Source organism: Oncorhynchus mykiss, chromosome 13 (assembly GCF_013265735.2).
Source record: "Oncorhynchus mykiss isolate Arlee chromosome 13, USDA_OmykA_1.1, whole genome shotgun sequence".
In the NCBI taxonomy this organism is placed as follows: Eukaryota; Metazoa; Chordata; class Actinopteri; order Salmoniformes; family Salmonidae; genus Oncorhynchus; species Oncorhynchus mykiss.
The window spans coordinates 31286156-31306222 of NC_048577.1; the positions used below are offsets into that span (position 1 = coordinate 31286156).

The 20067-nt window shown below is 40.6% G+C and overlaps 1 protein-coding gene across 2 annotated transcripts; it reads right to left on the reverse strand.

Moving 5' to 3' along the window:
- Nucleotides 1-1364: 1364 nt before the first annotated feature.
- On the reverse strand, nt 1365-19039 carry LOC110486115 (nuclear body protein SP140-like protein). Of its 2 annotated transcripts, XM_021557482.2 has the most exons (15): nt 18488-19039; nt 13692-13866; nt 13218-13448; nt 12881-13000; nt 11100-11233; nt 7061-7108; nt 6551-6599; nt 5822-6016; nt 4969-5108; nt 4709-4777; nt 2809-2936; nt 2559-2676; nt 2306-2380; nt 2087-2230; nt 1365-1854 (listed from the first exon to the last, which is right to left on the reverse strand). In XM_021557482.2, the coding sequence occupies exons 1-15, from the start codon at nt 18629-18631 to the stop codon at nt 1741-1743; spliced, it is 1884 nt and encodes a 627-aa protein (XP_021413157.2). In that variant the 5' UTR covers nt 18632-19039; the 3' UTR covers nt 1365-1740. The 2 variants fall into 2 exon arrangements, with proteins under 2 accessions (XP_021413157.2, XP_036796659.1); XM_036940764.1 differs by lacking the exons at nt 2306-2380; nt 2559-2676; nt 2809-2936.
- Between the last annotated feature and the right edge of the window lie 1028 nt (nt 19040-20067).

The window sequence follows — 20067 nt, forward strand, 5'->3', positions numbered from 1 at the left end:
GACAGATGGAGAGAGCAAGAGAATGTTGAGATAAATGGGTCTTGTAATGAGGTGTTTTGAGTATGACAATGTGGTTCAAATTCACTAGCTAGCTAACCAACTAGCTAACAACTGTCACAATGTATTTGAGAGACAAGGGCTTATTGTGCAGACTAAAATATAGTTTTAATAATCCTATGATCCTTGCCTGGAAGATGCATTTTATTTTGTGATAGCTCATAATTTCAATACAATTATTATCTTTCATTATAGATCATAATAGTATTTTATGAGGTTTCTGTGTTATGCACTATAGTCCATTACCATATATATGATTGAATATTATCTGCTGTTGGCTTGTGTGGATGCATGTATGTGTTATGCAACATAGCTGACTTGAAACATTGTTAAAAGTGTCAGGGCCAGGGGACTTTCTCATGATGGAAAAATACAGAAGACAGGGCACATTCAGAGCGTGGGGTTGCAGAACAAGCGGTCTTTTGATAGATAACAGGAGCCAGGTGCGAGATAACGTGGGACAGAGAGCCGTATATACAAAAATTGCATTTACCACTTATTGCTTAGCTAATAAAAAATACATAGTATACAATCGGTGACTCATTGTCATATTTATCCTGATACCAGATTCGAATTGACGCAACTCTAACCATTTCTAAAGTGTGCAAATACTTTTGAATGTTTCTCCAGTTTTGCCTTTTGCCTCCAACACCTTGACTAGCAACTCTGCTCCGGGTTTGCGGTAGATTCTGCCTATTATCTAATAGTTATCTAGTAGTTTTAAAGTTAAAGTTCCTGTGAGACAAGACTGAAAAATATGCCACGTCTGACTGATTATACAGTACCAACAACTTACACAGTACAATGGGTTTGCTGGTCGTTTTAGTTGCCAGCCGGCCATGCTGTGTTGAATAGCCTGCATGGTCTTCCTTCTCCCGCCTTGCCTGAAAGCAGCGGAGATGATTCGTCTTCTTCGTCAAAGGACTCGAGTCTTCACGTTTCAGTGATATTCAACGACATTACGCACTTAATTGGCTATTGGATTGCTCAACAATGTCTAAATAGGCTGCCTATGTGGCTGTTTTTGTCTTTCAATTAGAGATAAAGAAATGTTCCTACAAACCCAACATAAGCTACTATTGTAGTATTCGCATTCTCGAAACTGTGGCTTTACAACAACCCGAAGAGAAATGTCTGCATCGTTTACCAAGCATGTCTGCGCAACGCTGCTGCGCAGGGGATTCGCTGCTGGCAATTGTGGTGCTGCCCAAACTGCCCTGAAGAGAGCGCTGCTGCTCCGTCTGATATTCTCCTCAACAGAACCACATTCTGGTAGGCTACACAAAGTCAAACAAGTATACCTACAGTACGTTGTACAATGTTTTATAAATTCATTAGTTTATTTTTGACAGAATCCCTGGACATAAATCTAGTATGGCTTAACCAGAAGTATGAAACCTGGAAGGTAAGGAAGTAAGGCTTTGCATGAAAAGTTAGCAAAGCAACATTTACTGTATGAAATGCAATGTTATCACCATCATTCTATTTCAATTATTATCTCACCCATTTTTGACTGGTAGAACGGTAGAAAGGACTAGATGGAAAATAATGTACATGCATGGAAAATAAGATCTGTACAACTTGGTGTACAAGTCTGTATGAAGGCTGTATAGAAGGACCAGGGCATGGTGAATATTCCCTGTTGTCTCATAGAGAGATAACAGTACAGACTTGATGAAGGCTCTACTGGCTGTTGGATGCAGCTGGATGCTGAAGTTGGATGCTGAATGTACTCTTGAACTCTCTCTCAAATAGATCCTTCAATCTTTCGCCCATTTCACGGAACTCTGCATTATCCTTCAGAAAAAAAAGACACATTTGGATAGAAAACATAATAAACAAACTAGAAATACAATAAATACAAATCATTTAGCCTAATGCAGCTTTGTTATGGATTAAGCAAAGGCACATTGTTAAAGTGTTATTCATGCATTAGCACAAGTAAAGTTGACTAGCATAATTCCAAGACTTTCTTTCAAAATGTTAGCCCTGAGTCTTCACATTGGATACTGCAGTAATGCTGTCTTACCCTGTTAAATGTGGCACAGTTGGTGAAGATAAACATCACGTCAGACACAAAGTGTTGCATTGTTTTGTAGAGATTCTGCTGCAGCTTCTCCACAACCCTGCCCAGCCACATCGGAGTCTTTATCACACTGGTGTAGTTTCTTACCTGGCAATGAAACACAGACGGAGATATGTGAACTTTGATAAGCACACACACAGAGAGAGAACCAAGCAAACTTACATTGATGCAAGGATCTGTCACAAAGATGTTGTCCTCGTCCGCTTTGTACAGACACAGCAGGAGGTACTGACATTCCTGTCAGAGTAAACGTGACTGGTCAGAGATGGTTTACATTTCATTCTGAATAATTATTTCATGTCAAGTATATAGTGATGCCTATAATGGACAGACAGATAGGTTGAGTAATTGATTGATTGAAGGAAGTTGGAGGCAATTGGCCCAATTGTAGCAGTCATTAATACAGGCTCCTCACCAGTAGGTGGTCAGAGATTCGGCAAGTCAAGGCTTCCTGGTAGGTCATTTGTTTGGGGTAGCGCCACAACTGACTGGCACCCAGAACACAGAATGTACACATCCACGTACGATTATCCCTGTGATAACACACATTTCAATAGTGCACAAATTAGCTGACAGCTAAGTTTACCTACACAGAACAGACCTCTCTTGTATCAAATGTATTTCTCCTACTCTCTCTCTCATCAACTCTCAACTACTCTTCTCACCCCAGCATAGCGTCATCCACATTAGGAAGATGACATCTCTGATGGAAGGAGCGAGGACACTTATCACAGCATATCAAGCTGCCCTGGCTTCTACAGATGAAGCAGTCGTCATCATTATCTTGATCGTGCTGCCAAGACAGAAGAGATTGGTTAACAATCAAGCACCAACTTCATGTTTGTGTGTTAACGAATTTCGTACAGATTGGTTTTCCACACCCTTGTGTGTAAAACAAGGAGACTCCTTATCACCGATTCTGTTTGCTATGTTTATTAATGATTTGGCCAAATAAATGAAATAGTTAAATACTGGAGTAAGATATGTTGAAATGCGGATTATATTATTTTGATGGCAGAAACTGAACAAGACTTGCGGAAAATGTTATTATGTGCAGTCAATTGGTGCAAAAGATGGAGAATCCTGATTTTAATTTGTTAGATTTTTTTAATGCATTTTAGAAATCCAAGTACTAAGATACGTTTTTCAGTTGTGGCGGTGAGTTTACTAGAAATTATAAATATTTGGGTCTTTATTTTGATGAACATACTGTATGACCACCTTTCAATACGGCACATCTGCCCTGGCTGACTCAGCATGTAGAGCTTTAAGAAAAACAAAAACACTCAAAGATATTGGTTATGCCACATATTCCAAACTTTATCAGACATGTGTGTCCTGTTCTGGACTATTCAGCAAGAGTGTGAGTTGCTAAGAGGTATCTCAAAGCAGAACATATTTTTTAAGTGTCCACAAGTTTGCGCCTATACTGGCAATAATTGGGGACATTGGCTGGGAACCCTATGAGGTGAGATGGAAGGCATGTATGGTGAGACTTTGGAATAGACTGTTGGATATGCCAATTGCCAGAACATTTTTTCAATGGGATCTTTTCACAGGAGGAGCCTGGGCAACCGAAATGTCAGACCTTTTCCAGCAGTCTGACTGAAAACATTTGTACAAAAATCTATTGCACTTTGTACCACGATATTTACACTTTCCTTAAATATGTGGCTGAGCGATGAGGAGAAACTTAAAATGTTTTTTTTGTCCATTGTGTATTTCTGTTTGTTAATTTTTTTTATAAAGACTGGAATAAAATAATAAATAAATAAATCTCACACCCTGGCCATAGAGGCTTTTATTCTCTATTTTGGTTAGGCCAGGGTGTGACTAGGGTGGGCATTCTAGTTTCTTTATTTCTATGTTTTGGCCGGGTATCGTTCACAATCAGGGACAGCTGTCTATCGTTGTCTCTGATTGGGAATCATACTTAGGCAGCCTTTTTTCCCCACCTGTGTTTTGTGGGTAGTTGTTTTCTGTATAGTTTATGCACCTTACAGAACTGTTTCGTTTTTTTCACTTTGTTCAAGTGTTTTGGTTAATAAAGAATCATGAACACTTACCATGCTGAGTCTTTGGTCAGCTCCTCATTACGATGAGAGCTGTGACAATATAGCAAAGTGCACGTGTGTGTCTGTAGGCCTGTCTCACACTTGAATCTTCTTTGTGCGAGACCAGGTTTAAATACCTTGTTGAATTTCTCTTTAGTTTTTATCATTTTTACTGATTGAGGGTTATTATTATTGCTTGCATAACCTTATCTACTATTATGTACTGATTTATTTTTTCATTATTTATGTGGTGCGCACTTCGCAGAACACCAGAATAATTATCACTGAATTATCACTGAATCATTGAAATGTTTGTTATGTGTCAAATAAATCCTGTAAGGGATGGGTTGCCAACTGATGATTTCACACAAAAATGTCATTAATTCATTCCTTATACAGTAATGTTAAGAAACATCTTGGAATTTCATTTTTACAACTGAAGCATTTGTTTAACCAATGTGATTGGTAAGTGGGTGCCACCATATTCCTGAGGGTGGAGGGGGAAACTTACCCGGTCTTTGACCGTGGAGCTGCACAGCTTGCACTTACACAGGAGAGAGTGGATGTGCAAGAGCTTACTCTGAAAATTAGAAACAAACAAAGACAGTAGTAGTACTAAAAATGTTTTTGAAGGGAAACCTTTTCATCACAGGTCCTTAAAGACCTGCCAGACTATCTTAAGCCATTCCTAGTACAGTAGGTTGGTAAGTGCCAAACACACTTCTCTCTCTCATATCTCTTCCTCACTCTCTGTTCTCTTTCCCTCTGTACCTCGATGAGGACGCTGAGTGGTTTCCCGTCACACTGGATGTCTTTCTTCCAGGAGGGATCTTCCAGAGCTGACCCCTCCGTCACAAACTTTATCGGGGTCATCCAGCACTGCTCCGTACGGATGCTCTTTCCACACGACCCTGGGGCAACAGAAAAGATAAGGACAAAAGGAAAAACTCAAATGAAACCCTATTATAACCCTAGTATAAATCCAATATGGGTCACTACAACTGACTAGAGTGACATAGGGCTATGGAAAAAGAACCTGTAGTGTATTACCGACAATAGCGAAAATTGGTAATTTACATTTATTTTTACAGGGACATTTTCATTAAAAGTGCCAGTTTTAGACAGCAAATGTTCAACCGTAGTCATTGGGCAGTACAGACAGACAATGAGCACATACAGAGCAGAGAGCAACATATGACAACTAACACTAAGAACGCAGACAGACAGAGCAATGACACAAAAAGCAACCAAACAAAAGACAGAAAATGAACAAACAATATCTACACACCTCACAAACTACAGACAGGTTGTGTGTTGCACAGTTCTGTGTGTCTGAAAGCAGTGAGTTCCAGACATGGGAAGCTCTCACAGTGAAAGCCGTTTGACTGAATGTGCTTTTCCTTAAGGGAACTACACACTCACCTCTCATGGCCTTGTGGATCAGCTGAAATGGGTTTTCTGCTTGATAAAAGCACTAAGTGGGGGCGGTATTTGAGGTGCAGCCAGAGAAAGAGGGTTGCCAACATGTAAAAGTGTCTCCAGTACCTCCAATAGGTTTGGAGACATGGCAATAGCTATAGGATTTTCTTATGTTTATTAAACCTTGAGAGAATAAAATATGTACCTGATGCAAACCGATCCTTATGTAGCATTCCATTGATGGCTCCACAGGTGACTTTGAAGACACACTTTTTCACAACACCATGGCTGACTCCTGTACTGCTCTCTCCTACAGCAGTATTTGCCTGCTCTCCTCTCTCTCCTTCCTCTCTTTCCTGCTCAGCTTCTTCTTCCTCCTCACCATCATCCTCCTCAGATCCTGAAGTAAAGATAAACAAAGACGTTTAGGGTCAAAAACCTTATAGCAACTGTGACGACCCTCCCACTCTGTCTGCCGTATTCTCTCTTTGTTCTTGTTTCCTTATTAGGATGCCGGTGGGCGGAGTTGGGAGGGTCGTCAGCTACATGGGAAACACCTGGGCCCGGGTGTGTCCCAGGATAAATAGACTTCTTCCACATTCATTGGGGAGACTCTCTCCATGCAGACACAGACAGATTTGGTTTGTTTGCATTGGCACCGTTCAACACCCCTAATTATCACATGTACACACGCGACCACTCACTTACACTACTGACTAAACACAAACCATTGTTAATTGTATTTACTTTACTTCAGTTAATAAATATATTTTGTTATTCTTTATCTCCACGTTGTCTCCCTTTTTGTTACGGGCTTCGAGCCGGTTTGTGACACAACAAAAACACATGGTTAGAGAAACATCATCCCCTTTACCAGATAGTCATGTTTAAAGGATTCAGAAAGATTCCATTGAGTTGTGATTGGTGTACATACCTGTTATTGAGCCCGCTGATTGGTTGGAGGGAAACAGTGCTCTCTTGGCCTAGAAAGGAGAAAATAGACAGACCAGTTGTACATATTTCAGTCACATAATAGACTCTTCTTTATCTAATATGGTAAGGTGACTTGCATTCATAAACAACATGTATTCATTCAGATGCTATGACGACGCAGCACTATCTTTGCATTTTCAATGGTCCCACATCTTTCCATGCCCAGTATGGTATAAGCCTCTACTTACAAAAACCGAATTACCATGATGTGTTACCGTTCTATTAATTTGTGAGGACCTGGATTATATTTGGTTTATAAAGGCAAGGATCGATTTTTTTATTCAGTTATTATAAAGTCATTTTTTTACATAGAATGATGTGGGTGAACTGTTATATAGATATACAGTATGATGTGGATGTAGTAAGCATTTGAGGGCATTTGCACAACTAAATAGTCTGATTAAATTTGTTGATCCAGATGATGTGGTATATTGAAAGATTGGTCTCATACCTGTGCACTCTTTCTTCTTTTAAAGTCTGGTGAAGTTAAATGGCCTTCCTGAGGTGGGTAGGATGGTGATGGGGGGGGGGAGTAGAGAAAGGGAGACAGACATTGCTTTTTAGTGTTGAATGACATATCAGTGAAATATCTGTAGTTAGTTTCTTTACAGAAAAACAAAAAGGATATAATGTATAGCTATAGTTTGTTGCTCCGTCTGGCCCAATTTTCTGGTATATGTAATGATAAACCGATATGCTGTGGTAAGATTAGGGGAGACCGGGGGTGGTTGTCTCACGGGTTGGTTGTCACCGTGCTAATTACTACCAATCTAAATGGCGCTGTGTAATGTTTAAGTTAAAATGTGTGAATTCTTCGACAGAACTCATTCACCTGGCCAATTCATGTCAGCATGACAAAACATTGAGGTGAGGGGAATTTATGTTTCGTATAGGTACAAGGGGGAAAAAAGTGTGATATTTCTTCGTAAATGTTTTAATTATGGGAGTATCCATGAACAGGTACATTTGTTGAAAACAGGAAAGGGAGAGCTATATTTCAAACCTATTTCTGAGTCTCTAGGTCAAGCTACGTGAACTAGCATCTTAAATGATTTAGTCGTTATCCCAGTTTATCGATTTACTTATGGCCCTGCCTACACCGAACGATTTTACAAATAAAATCTATGAACAAAAAAATATTCCACTTTATTTGGAATGGTAAGCAAGGCAAAATTAAACATGCCTATTTATATAATGAATATGAATTTGGGGGCTGAAATGATTAAATATTAAAGCATTGAACCTCTCTGTCACATGGATGACGCTGGAGAGACAAAGCAGGTAAGGGGAGTCAAACATTTAAGAAATAACGGACATGGAATGAGACAGGAACAGCGTCAGCATAAAAGAAAACAAAGACAAAAAACAATCAATGCAGAAGCCAGAGCTGGGGAACTGACAAATATAGGAGAGGTAATAACAAGTGATGAGTGACTCCAGGTGAGTCCAATATCGCTGATGCGCGTGACGAGGGAAGGCAGGTGTGCGTAATGGATGATAGGAGCGCGTGATGTTGGGTAGCCTGGCGCCCTCAAGCGCTAGGGGGGGAGAGCAGGAGCAGACGTTACAGTACCCCCCCCCCCACCCGGGAGAACCGGCCGAGACATGGGCGCTGGGCAAGCCGGGTGGGGTGTGGAAGCCCAACGAACCGGCAGGAGCGTGAGAGCCTGGTGAGCCGGCTGAGGCATGGAAGCCTGACGATCCGGCTGAGGCCAGCCTTTAGCCTAGCGTATTTACTTCACACAAAGTCGGCATGAATTCAGAGCACACGCATAATTGACACTGCCGGTCTGCACATGCGACCCGAATGCAGTTAATAAACCCTACAGGAAACCCCTACAGTATAGCCTATAAAAGAAAGTGTGCCTCTTGAGCTGTCATTGTGACTCTTCAGAAAGTCATAAATTTGATAGGTCTATGCACAATTCACTACATATGCGTCTCTATTCACAGACATGAAGTCTGTTAGCCTTTTCCCTCATGCCTCTGAATTGTTATCTTCTCCTGTCCTAAAGCCTAGGCTATTTTCCTATCCAGTCCCTATCCCACTGAAACCCCAAATCCTGACTCCTGTCACGCATGAAAAATTCTTAACTTAATTTGGTGACACATAGGTTGCATTCTGAAAGCACGTCTCTCGCTTAAGCATGTCAAAATACCGTTATAACATGTCCCCCTCTTCTCTGCGCTGTCTCATACTTACTGCCCATATGAGAACTTCGGTAGAGAATGTGTGATCAACAAATGATATGAGAGTAGATATGGATATTAAGATACCTTGATATTTAAACTATTTGCACTCTTCAAAATAGTTATCCATGAGCTGATCTGGTCATCAACGAATCATCAACAAGACTTAGCCAAAATATTCTGACATTCGTTTATTATTAGGTTATCTAGCAAGCTTAGCAACGATGGTCATTTGACTGCCATTTGTATGATTTGACGACGCTATGGTCGGGATGTGCTCTGTGCGTCCTGAGTGCACTCTGTGTCGTGAATTAATTGAGGAACATGATAACGCTCAGAATTTATGAACGGCCTGCTTTGCAATTCACAACAATGTCATTGGCGATCAAAGACCATTCTATGAAGGCGTCACTACAGATCCGGGTTTGAATCCTGGGCTGTGTTGTAGCCAGCCTCAACCAGGAGACCCATGAGACGACACACAATTAGCCCAGCGTCGTCTGGGATAGGGGAAGGTTTGGCCAGCTGGGATGTCCTTGTCCCATCGCGCTCTAGCGACTGTGGTGGCCAGGCGCATGCACGCTTACTTCAGGTCACCAGCTGTACGGTGTTTCCTCCGACACATTGGTGCGACTGGCTTCCGGGTTAAGCGAGCAGTGTGTCAAGAAGCAGTATGGCTTGGCGGGTCGTGTTTCGGAGGACGCGTGGCTCTCGACCTTTGCCTCTCCCGAGACCGTACGGGAGTTGCAGCGATGGGACAAAACTGTAATTACCAATTGGATATCACGAAATTGGGGAGAAAAAATGTGATAAAATCAATTAAAAGTTGTTTGTATGTGTGTGTCAAGGAGTCAGTGTAAGTATGTGTGAATGTGTGGGTCCAGGTTGTGTGCATAGAATTAGTGCAAGAGTGGTATTGCAAAAAAAAGGGTCAATGCAGGTAGTCTGAGGGCACATGCCACATTTTTCAGCCTCCTCAGGGGGAAGAGGCATTGTCGTGCACTCTTCATGACTGTGTTGGTGTGTTTGGACCATGATAGATCCTTAGTGGTGTGGACACCGAGGAACTTGAAGCTCAGAACCGGCTCCACTACAGCCCTGTCGATGTGAATGGGGGTGTGCTTGGCCTTCCATTTATAGTAGTCCACGATGAGTGTCCTTTGTCTTGCTGACGTTGAAGGAGAGATTGTTGTTCTAGCACTACACTGCAAGGTCTCTGATCTCAACGACGTTGGTGATCAGGCCTACTACCGTTGTGCTGTCGGCAAACTTAATGACGGTGTTGGAGTCGTGCTTGGTCACGCAGTCGTAGGTGAACAGGGAGTACAGGAGGGGATTAAGCACACTCCCCTGAGGTGCCCTGGTCTTTAGGGTCAGCGTTGCAGATGTGTTGTTGCCTACCCTTACCACCTGGGCGCGTCCATCAGGAAGTCCAAGATCCAGTTGCAGAGGGAGGTGTTCTGTCCCAGGGTACCTAGCTTAGTGATGAGCTTCGAGGGTACTATGGTGTCGAACTCTGAGCTGTAGTCAATGAACAGCATTCTCAAGTAGGTGTTCCTTTTGTCCAAGTGGGAAAGGGCAGTGTGGAGTGCGATTGAGACTGCGTCATCTGTGGATCTGTTGAGGCGGTATGCGAATTGAAGTGGGTCCAGGGTGTCTGGGATGATGGTGTTGATGTGATCCATGACCAGCCTTTCAAAGCATTTCATGGCTACAGATGTGAGTTCTACTGGGCGATAGTCATTTAGACAGGTTACCTTGGCGTTCTTGGGCACAGGGACTATGATGGTCTGATTGAAGATACGTAGGTATTACAGACTGGGTCAGGGAGAGGTTGAAAATGTCAGTGAACACACTTGCCAGCTGGTCAGTGCAAGCTCTGAGTACGCACCCTGTGGCCTTGGGAATGTTAACCTGTTTAAAGGTCTTACAGTGACTCCATGTTGGAATTAGATATGAAGATAAAAAGGGTCAGTCCACATTTCAACCCAAGACCTCTGTGTTTCTCCTAATATTGAAAATAGTTTTGTAAGATATACTGGTGCTGAGAAATACACACAAGAGTAAAAAGTGTGACAACCAACCCCAGTCTCCCCTATATGATATTGTATATGATACAGACTATATGATACAGACCTATATATATCCCAGAGTGTAGTGTATGGCAACATTGTCCAAATGACATAGGCCTGATTAGAGTATGAAAAGTGACCACGCTGTTCAACTTTCCTGTGTTATCACGTCTGGTTGAATTGTGTTTTTAAATGGTCAAATAAATTAGATCAAAATATATGCTGTACCTGGATCAGTTTTTCCAGAGTGGTGTCTCTACAGCGGATACTGTACTTCCAGTTCTTGCGGCTCTTCTTCCCCCCAAACTCCTCAAAGCCACTTGGGGTGAACCAGCGACCCTGGGCCACAATGCACTTCTCCCCTGAGCCAAACCAATAAGGAAGTCAGACATCAACCAGCAACCCTGAACCACAATGCACCTCTCCCCTGAGACAATCCAATGAGGAAGTCAGACATCATACACACCACCACAAATTAAAACCATGCAAAGTCAAATAGACTGTGGTACACATGTGCCTGACAGTGATTGAAACCTGGGTCTCCTGCACATCACAATACTGTGTTAACCCACTAAAGGCTATGCACTAGATCTGGGCCCGTATTCACAAAGGGTCTCAGAGTGGAACATTTATTGTAAGTGCTGAAGGGTAAAAAATAAAAGCTATCCTTAATCATAAAAGTCACACCTAATCAACAGATTTTTAGGACACCTGTCCTAACAAGTTAAGAGTTACCAGCAGGTGTCTTGATAATAGAAAAATGCAGCGAATCAGTGGTTCCTGCGCCACATGCAATTACTTTGGAGTTGTTAAAATAATGTTTTGATATTTCTGCTGTATATGATCAATCCATAAATGATCTAGACCTACTGTACATGTAACAGTATCTCTTGAGCATTTGACAATGATTTCACATGAGGCCAATTCCACAAGTATATGCCTAAATACTTATAAACACTAGGCTAATAAATAAACAAGTTTTTCTTTTGATTATTTATTTATTCACATCATGTCAATTTTAAGTTATCCAACATCACTTTGTTAAAAAAATCTGTTTAAATTGGGCATGCCTATAAATTGGGCAATTGATGGCATCTACGGCTTATGTTAAATTTGATTGTGTTCGATGAAAATGATAGACCTTTCAAACATTGTTTACAACGTTGTATGCAACATTATCTGCAAGTGACTTGATGCCTTGTGTGCCAAAGCGATTCAGAGTTGTTAAATGGGAGTGACGAGTGTGTTGATATAACGGTAATATTGTCAAAATCATGCTTTAAACAACCATCAGAATTGGTTCAAAAAAAATATGCATGCCAACATATTAGAGTAGGCAACAGTGGATGCTGTTGAGGGGAGGACGGCTCATAATAATGGCTGAACGGCGCGAATGGAATGGCATCAAACAGATGGAAACCATGTGTTTGATGTTTTTAATACCATTCCAATCATTCCACTCCAGCCATTACCATGAGCCCGTTCTCCCCAATTAAGATGCCACCAACCTCCTGTGGTAGGCAATGTGATATCCAACTTTTTACCATTGCAACATTTGATGTAGGCTACAGTCACATTCACCATGGTTTTTATTTTTATTTTACCTTTATTTAACTAGGCAAGTCAGTTAAGAACAAATTCTTATTTTCAATGACAGCCTTTTAACAGTGGGTTAACTTCCTGTTCAGGGGCAGAACAACAGATTTGTACCTTGTCAGCTTGGGGATTTGAACTTGCAACCTTTTGGTTACTAGTCCAACGCTCTAACTGTGTTACCTATAGAGTTAACAGGCAAGGACTGACCATCCATGCTATTAACAATATAGCTTTAACCATGTTTTGAGGGTATTCTTCAAGAATCAATGGGCACATATCATAAATGTGTAAGTCCAAAAATGTATGTAGCAACCGCAGATTGCCACTTTTAAGGTCTCAGGCAAGGTTATTCAGCCAAACCACATCCATCATTACACACAAACACATCATATAAAGTCCTTGTTATGACCTACCTTTGGCCAGCTTGTCCCTGTTGAGCATGCCTTCTTTGTCCCCACAGGTGACTGGGAGATGGCTCTTGTAGATTGGCCAGGTCCAGATGTCAGCTTTCTCCCCCTTCCTGAAAGGTGAGCCTGCATGGGAACACATTGGGGACAGTCATTAAGATTTGACTTGAAATAAAAAAATGTATATATTTCACCCCGCCAAAACAATAAACCTACTTCCTACCCTATGAATTCAAGAGTCAATATTTACTCAAGAAAATGTCTGTTTGAAGTTAGAGGTACTTTAGACTTTCCTACTCAAGGCCTCCTCTTTTCCCCAAGGGAACATAAGCCGGGGACTCACAGTATTTGAGCCTCTGGACTTTCCTCTTCTGACTGGGGGTGGACTGGGTGGATGTGCTGGGCTGCTCCTCCTCCGCACTCACACTTCTCTTTTTCTGTTTCCTCTTTTTCCTTCCTGTCTTCTCCTCCTCCTCCTCCTCTCCTCCTTCCGCTGAAGCCTTCTTCTTCTTCTTATCCTCCTCCTCTTCATTCTCCACCTTCTCTGGCAGTTTCTCATAGAATGTGAATGACCCTACAAGGGATTGGTGGCAACATTGAGCAAACCATGCAACCTAATTCATGTAAACCAAATAAATAATTATTAGAAATCCAAATTAGACAGGGCTTTGAACCTCAACTTCAAAGTATCCACCATTGAGACTACATTTATATTATACTAGGAGTTAGAATTATATATAGATATTAGCCTATCCATACAAATGCCATAATAAGGCCATAATAAGAGAGTAATAAGAGTGAAGGCTCCAGAACTGACCGTCCAGCAGGCGGTTTCGTAGCAGGCGTAACGTGGGGTACTGCTGCAGGAGGTGATCCCTGAACACACAGTTCCAGAACACCTTGATGCTGTCGGGCCTCTCTGCCTCCACCCAGTCCAACACCCGGTACACACCCTTCTCCCTCAGCTCCTTACTCCTAATCAAAATCAGCTTCTGCAGGAGGGGTCAAATACAAAACCATGGTCCAATTTGTGGGGGTTAACAAATTTTGGCTGGAGTAGAGTGATAGACTTGATTCTCTAGAAGCAACTACCATCCCAATCAGTTCATGTGACAGACAGGAATTCATGGACATATTACTAATCAATGATCATCAACTCCAATGTCCACTTTTACAATAACATTCACAATAACGTGTTATTTATATTTTTTGTACCCAGCTAGTAATAGGAGAGTGAATGGTCTTAGTGTACATAGTACACTCTTAGAATTAGTGTTGAACCGATGAACCCTGGAGAACCTCAAGGAACCTCTAGCGGTCAAACCGGGAAATGATTACAATCGTTTTCAAATCAAATCAAACCAAATTGTATTAGTCACATGCGCCGAATACAACGGGTATAGACCTTGTTCTCCAAATAGAATTTTAGAGTTTTTAAATTGTATAGAAATGCAGTAAATGAGCTTCAACCTTTTTTTTTTATGTCTAAAACTCAGATCCTGGCTACGGCCCTTCACATCAGCTCCAGTACTCCTACAAACCGGGTCTATACACTAGTCCCAATACTAATATAAACTGGATCTACACCTACATATCTCAGCACAAATACCCATATGAACCAGGTTCAATACTCTGATAAACGAGGTACACTTGTGACTATTCAGCAATACCTACGTAAGGTCTACCATTGTGTAAATTACACTAAACAAACCTATTGACAATACATATTTGATAAGTTATTACATTCATTCAGTGTATGGGTCTATACATGGCCAATATTTTACAGTCAAAATCACTGCTTTAAACAAATGTAAAGGCTAATGGATAATGGTAAAATCATCTGTAAAATAATCTTAATCAAGTATATCCATAACTACAGGGAGCATCATGGATGCAACACTGGATGCAACATATTTTGAGGCGCACCTTGTAAGAGGCTATATTTATTGCATCCGTGATTGACAATGCTGTACCAATTTAACTCGTATGTGGTTATAGTGTCCCATCAATTTATGTATAGGGGACAGATTGGAGTGGCAGCTAGTCTTAAACCTTAAATGGTTGAGCAAAAGGCATGTGCCATGTCCTTTTGGTCTGCTTTGCCCTGAAGTTGCTGCCAATTTGGACTGCAAGTGATATAAAACACTAGTGATGGGAAACCGATGCTTTCTGAAGGCTTTGGCGCTTTCACCAAAATGTGCCGAAAAACGGATCTTCATTATCAGTTCACAATGCACATTAGTGACATCTGCTGGTTAACAATAAACAGCAGCGTATGATTATCAGAGAGACGTTGTTTTAATCCACTGCTATCATCTGAACTCTGTGGCGTGGCGGTAAATTGTGGCTTCAGTAGCCTATCAGTTGGAATACCAGCTTCGCATCTTTACTGTTTTTCAAAAACGGAATCTATGGCATTATTTAAGATGCTTAAGACAGAAACGTATACTATACTAAATAAATACCAATATTTGAACAGTGCAGAAAGTGTTTCACATAAAACCATTTTCAAAATAGGATTCCATCTCTGAATGATAGGATTCCTCACAACCCTGAATGTTCTCTACTCTAACAGGTAAGCTGCCAGGCAGCTGAAACTTTTTGTACAAAATCCTAACTATATTTGAAAGTACGTGTCTAGTACAGGTCGATGTTTGAAAGCAGCTTGGAATCAAAGACGGTACCAGAACCACAGAGAAATCAGTGGGATTTCATTTTTTGTAACACGCGGTCTGAAAAAGCATGTGACGAGATGAAGCTTCGGACGTCATTGATGACGCACCCGTGAAAAAGTGATACACACATCAGCACACAACTTCGAAGTAGCTGCTTAGCGATTTCGGCACATGCCTCGGAGCTCCGGTATCAAACGTAACACTATAAAACACCAAATATTAATTCATATGCTTTAGGGGAGAGTGGGGTAAGTTGAGTATTTTTTTACATTCAGCACCACTCCGTCAAGGGAAATATAGTGTTCTTTCTAACAAAGATATCTACATATATTTCAGGATGTTGTGTATCCCCGGGAAATAATCAGAATTCAGGAAATCATTACAATTTTGAAAACATAGCTAGTCACAAAAAAGTGGTCTCTTGGCACAATTTACGAGGTGAGGTGAGCTGCGGAACAGGGTAAATTAAGCCTCCTAAAAATATCTACTGAATGAAATATTGCCACTACCTTTTTAAAACCATGTCAATCTTTATTTCCCAAACACAATTCGCAATCACTTTTTGTCTTTTAATAATTTGAATCACCTTTTAACACAGGTTTAACACCTAACAAACACTTTTTTTTAAAACACTTTTAGCATAGGCTAGGCCCTATTGTTGCCTCATATGCCAGCAATAATGCCTTGCATTACACCTGGGAAGAAACACTTCAATTTGCTCAACTTGCCATTGGCTCAACTTACCCGATGGGAAACATTTTGACTATTGCCCACACAGCTACAAGGATGCACTTTTATGCTAGGTTTAGGATCTCATATTGAAGCTTATAGAGACTCCAACTGATGTACAGAACAATCTTATAATGATCTACTTTGGTTCAGATAAAAGCATCATGATACCTCTAACACAATAAATGTATTTGACTTGGTGAAAATCTGTTTTTTGGAAATAACTTGCTTACCACTTTCTTCCTTCACAGACACCATCAGATGATGACCTCTTCCTAAGTATTTGGTAAAATCTTTCACCAATCCCTTGTAATTACAGTAAAATACTATGAAATTCAAACCCTCACCTCAATAAATGTAATTCATTCATCCAATCATTAATTCCTTTCGATGATGGTAGCATTTACAGTATAGGCCTAATACAGTACATTTTACAGTATTGTACTGTGTCATTACACAGTACTTGCTATGATACTGTATTTATATTACAGTAGGTGTACTTTAATATTAAATACAACATTTTACTTGCCACCGAGCTGTATATAATTTATTGTCAAATTCATGATGACCCCTTCAAAGTAAATTAAGGCACATAATTATTATTATTTTTAAATAGGCTAACTAGGCAAGTCAGTTAAGAACACATTCTTATTTACAATGACTGCCTACACAGGCCAAACCCGGACGAGGCTGAGCCAATTGTGCCGCCCTATGGGACTCCCAAACACGGCCGGTTGTGATATAGCCTGGAATCGAACCAGGGTGTCTGTAGTGATGCCTTTAGACCTCTGAACCACTAGGGAGTTAATGTAAACTAGACCCTTTAAACATGAAACTAAATATGAAAACATTTCAACAATGTAGTTGTTTTTTTAAACTGTTGAATACAGACTTCTGGTGTAAAAGTAGGTCTAAACCTTGGAGATTTATCCTTGTCTTGTGACCATTTTGAGAAATCTAAATGAAACTTCTCTGAATCATACTTCATACTTCCTTAAAACCTGTTAGATCTACCCCCCCCTTTTTTGAAAATTCTGTTAAAAATCGCGCAACTTTTCAGCGTCCTGCTACTCATGCCAGGAATATAGTATATGCATATGATTAGTATGTGTGGATAGAAAACACTCTGAAGTTTATAAAACTGGTTAAATCACGGCTGTGACTATAACAGAGCGTGTGTTTCATTGAAAAACGCAAGAAAAACTGCTCTCTGAAAGCAAAAAATAATTTCCATAAGTCACTTCCACCAGTTGTTAAAGGACAACAGAATTTAATGGAAATTTGCCTGCACTTCATACAAATTCCGCACGATGGCGCCATTGTACTAATTTTCAATCGAATTAATTGTTGGAAAATCCATCTGTCTGACCCCAAGTTTTCCAGTCTTCACCCGGATGCAGTTCAAGGAGAGATCAGATTGCATTGTTTTTGAAGTGAGGACCTATTGAAGAGACATCGCCCTGTAATCGTTTTGATAGATTATAAACGTTTACTAATACCTAAAGTTGGATTACAAAAGGATTTCGAAGTGTTTTGTGAAAGTTTATCGTCGACTTTTTTAATTTTAAAAAATTACGCAGCGTTTAAAAACGATGAATTTTTCTGAATGACACTACTTCAATACAAAGCTATTTTGGGTATATATGGACCGATTTAAACGAAAAAAAGACCCAATAGTGATGTTTATGGGGCATATAGGAGTGCCAAGAAAGAAGCTCGTCTAAGGTAATGAATGTTTTATATTTTATTTCTGCGTTTTGGGTAGCGCCGTCTATCGCAAAATCTGTTGTTTACGTGTCGAGCTGGCATTTTGGGGGGTGCATGCTATCAGATAATAGCTTCTGATGCTTTCGCCGAAAAGCATTTTAAAAATCTGACTTGCTGGCTAGGTTCACAACGAGTGTAGCTTTAATTTAATACCCTGCTTGTGAATTTTGATCAAGGTTTGAGTTTTAACGAGTACATTTAGCATTTAGCGTAGCGCATTTGCATTTCCAGGTGCCTACTTGGGACATGTGCGTCTCAAGTAGATTCAAGATTAATAATGTATAATATATGACTTATTTGTTAAGTACAGTTTTAATTTATTTCAAGCCTGTAAAGTAGGACCTACAAAAGTTTGTTTCGGTATTGTGACCGATGGGATTAAATTGAGCCTTTGATTGGGCAGTTATGTCTATAGAAATTTGGCGGTCTCTACTGCTCTCACCTTGTACATGTTCTCCGGAATGAGGTGGTGGTCACGAAGCTGGTTAAGAAATGTGTGTGGTTGCACCATGCACGACATCTCTGTCCTACTACAGCGTAAAAACTGCAGTAACTGCTTATCTGTCAGAAAAGCCAACGGGTCCATTGGCGCCGATCGCAACTGTAGTTCAACTCTTCAATTCAGTTTTCTTTGTTGAAAAAAATCCAATATTTACCAGGTCACTGAATATATTAACAGTTTAATAATTAATGAACAGGTTAAAATTGGGTTGCACGTATAGATTCATAAATGAAAGTATGATTGTAGGCTATTTACGTTTCAATTTCAGGCCCAGGGTGAAATGATTCATTCAGACGATAGACGCGCAAAAGCAATCGAGACGAAAATAGGCTACATTCCAGTTTGGACGATGGACGTAATCCAAAAAGTTTTCAGTTGTAGGCCTACAGCATGTTGCTATTGTTATTTTCGAAGATAAAATAGATCTCCCGCCTGCACTGAAACCCACTTCAAATGGCGTTTGGAAAGTGAAAACGCTCATGTGACCGGCCGATCCCGGCCGCCATAGGCGAGACCACAAAATTGCCGCCCCTTATCAGAATAGTCCCAGTAAGCAAAATTACGTTAAAAAGACGTCTACAATACGTATTTTCAAGATGTCGAAGTTAGGTTCATTGTAGGTTCTCAATGAAAGGTGAAAATACGCATTTTCCAGATGTTGAAATCAGGTTCAAATCAAAATGTATTTATCACGTGCGCCGAAGACAGACCATACTGCATAACTGCTTACTTACAAGCCCTTAACCAACAGTGCAGTTTTTAAGTAAAAAATAGGTATTCGGGTAAACAATAGATAAGTAAAGAAAGAAAAAAAATAACAGTAGCGAGGCTATATACAGGTGGTACCGGTACAGAGTCAATGTGAGGGTGCACTGGTTAGTCGGGCTATTTGAGGTAATATGTACATGTAGGATTAGTTAAAGTGACTATGCATAGATGATCAACAGAGAGTAGCAGCAGCATAAAAGAGGGGTTGGCAGGGGGACGACACAATGCATATTCCTGGTAGCCATGGCCATAGCCATTTCATTAGTGGTTCATTTTCGGGTTCTGAATGAAAGTTGAAAATACATCATTTTTTATATGTCTACGTTTGAGCCAAATCAAGGCTGGTCCAGATGGCACCAAAAAAGACAACTGGACAAGACCAAAAAAAGTAATCCAAAAGGCATCAGTGTCGGTCAGTGCTTACTGAGGTATAGTGTCACCTGAAATTGAATTTTAGGAATGCTCATCTATGTGGTAGGCTCATCATTTGTAAAACACACACAAAAAAGACTGCAGGTCCGGACAAAAACAACAAAAAAAGACGTCAAGAAGACGTTGGCCCGTGCTCACTGGGGTGTAGCCTACCATGTCCACAAGCAATGGAATTTTATGAATGCCCATTGATATGGTAGACCCACAGTTTGTAAAGCAGGCCTTTGCATTGGCTTTATTAGTCGAAAGCGATATTTAAACTCTGAATATCAGCTACCCAACTAATCCTGAGCCTATTTGCAATGTGTTGACACTGCGGG

Coding starts and splice junctions, on each gene's coding strand:
- LOC110486115 (XM_021557482.2), bottom strand. CDS start 18,631: ATGGACCCGTTGGCTTTTCTGACAGATAAGCAGTTACTGCAGTTTTTA. Junction 6,017..6,550: donor ATCAGCGGGCTCAATAACAG/GTATGTACACCA, acceptor TCTTTACTTCAG/GATCTGAGGAGGATGATGGT. Junction 2,677..2,808: donor GTGGATGACGCTATGCTGGG/GTGAGAAGAGTA, acceptor GTGTTATCACAG/GGATAATCGTACGTGGATGT.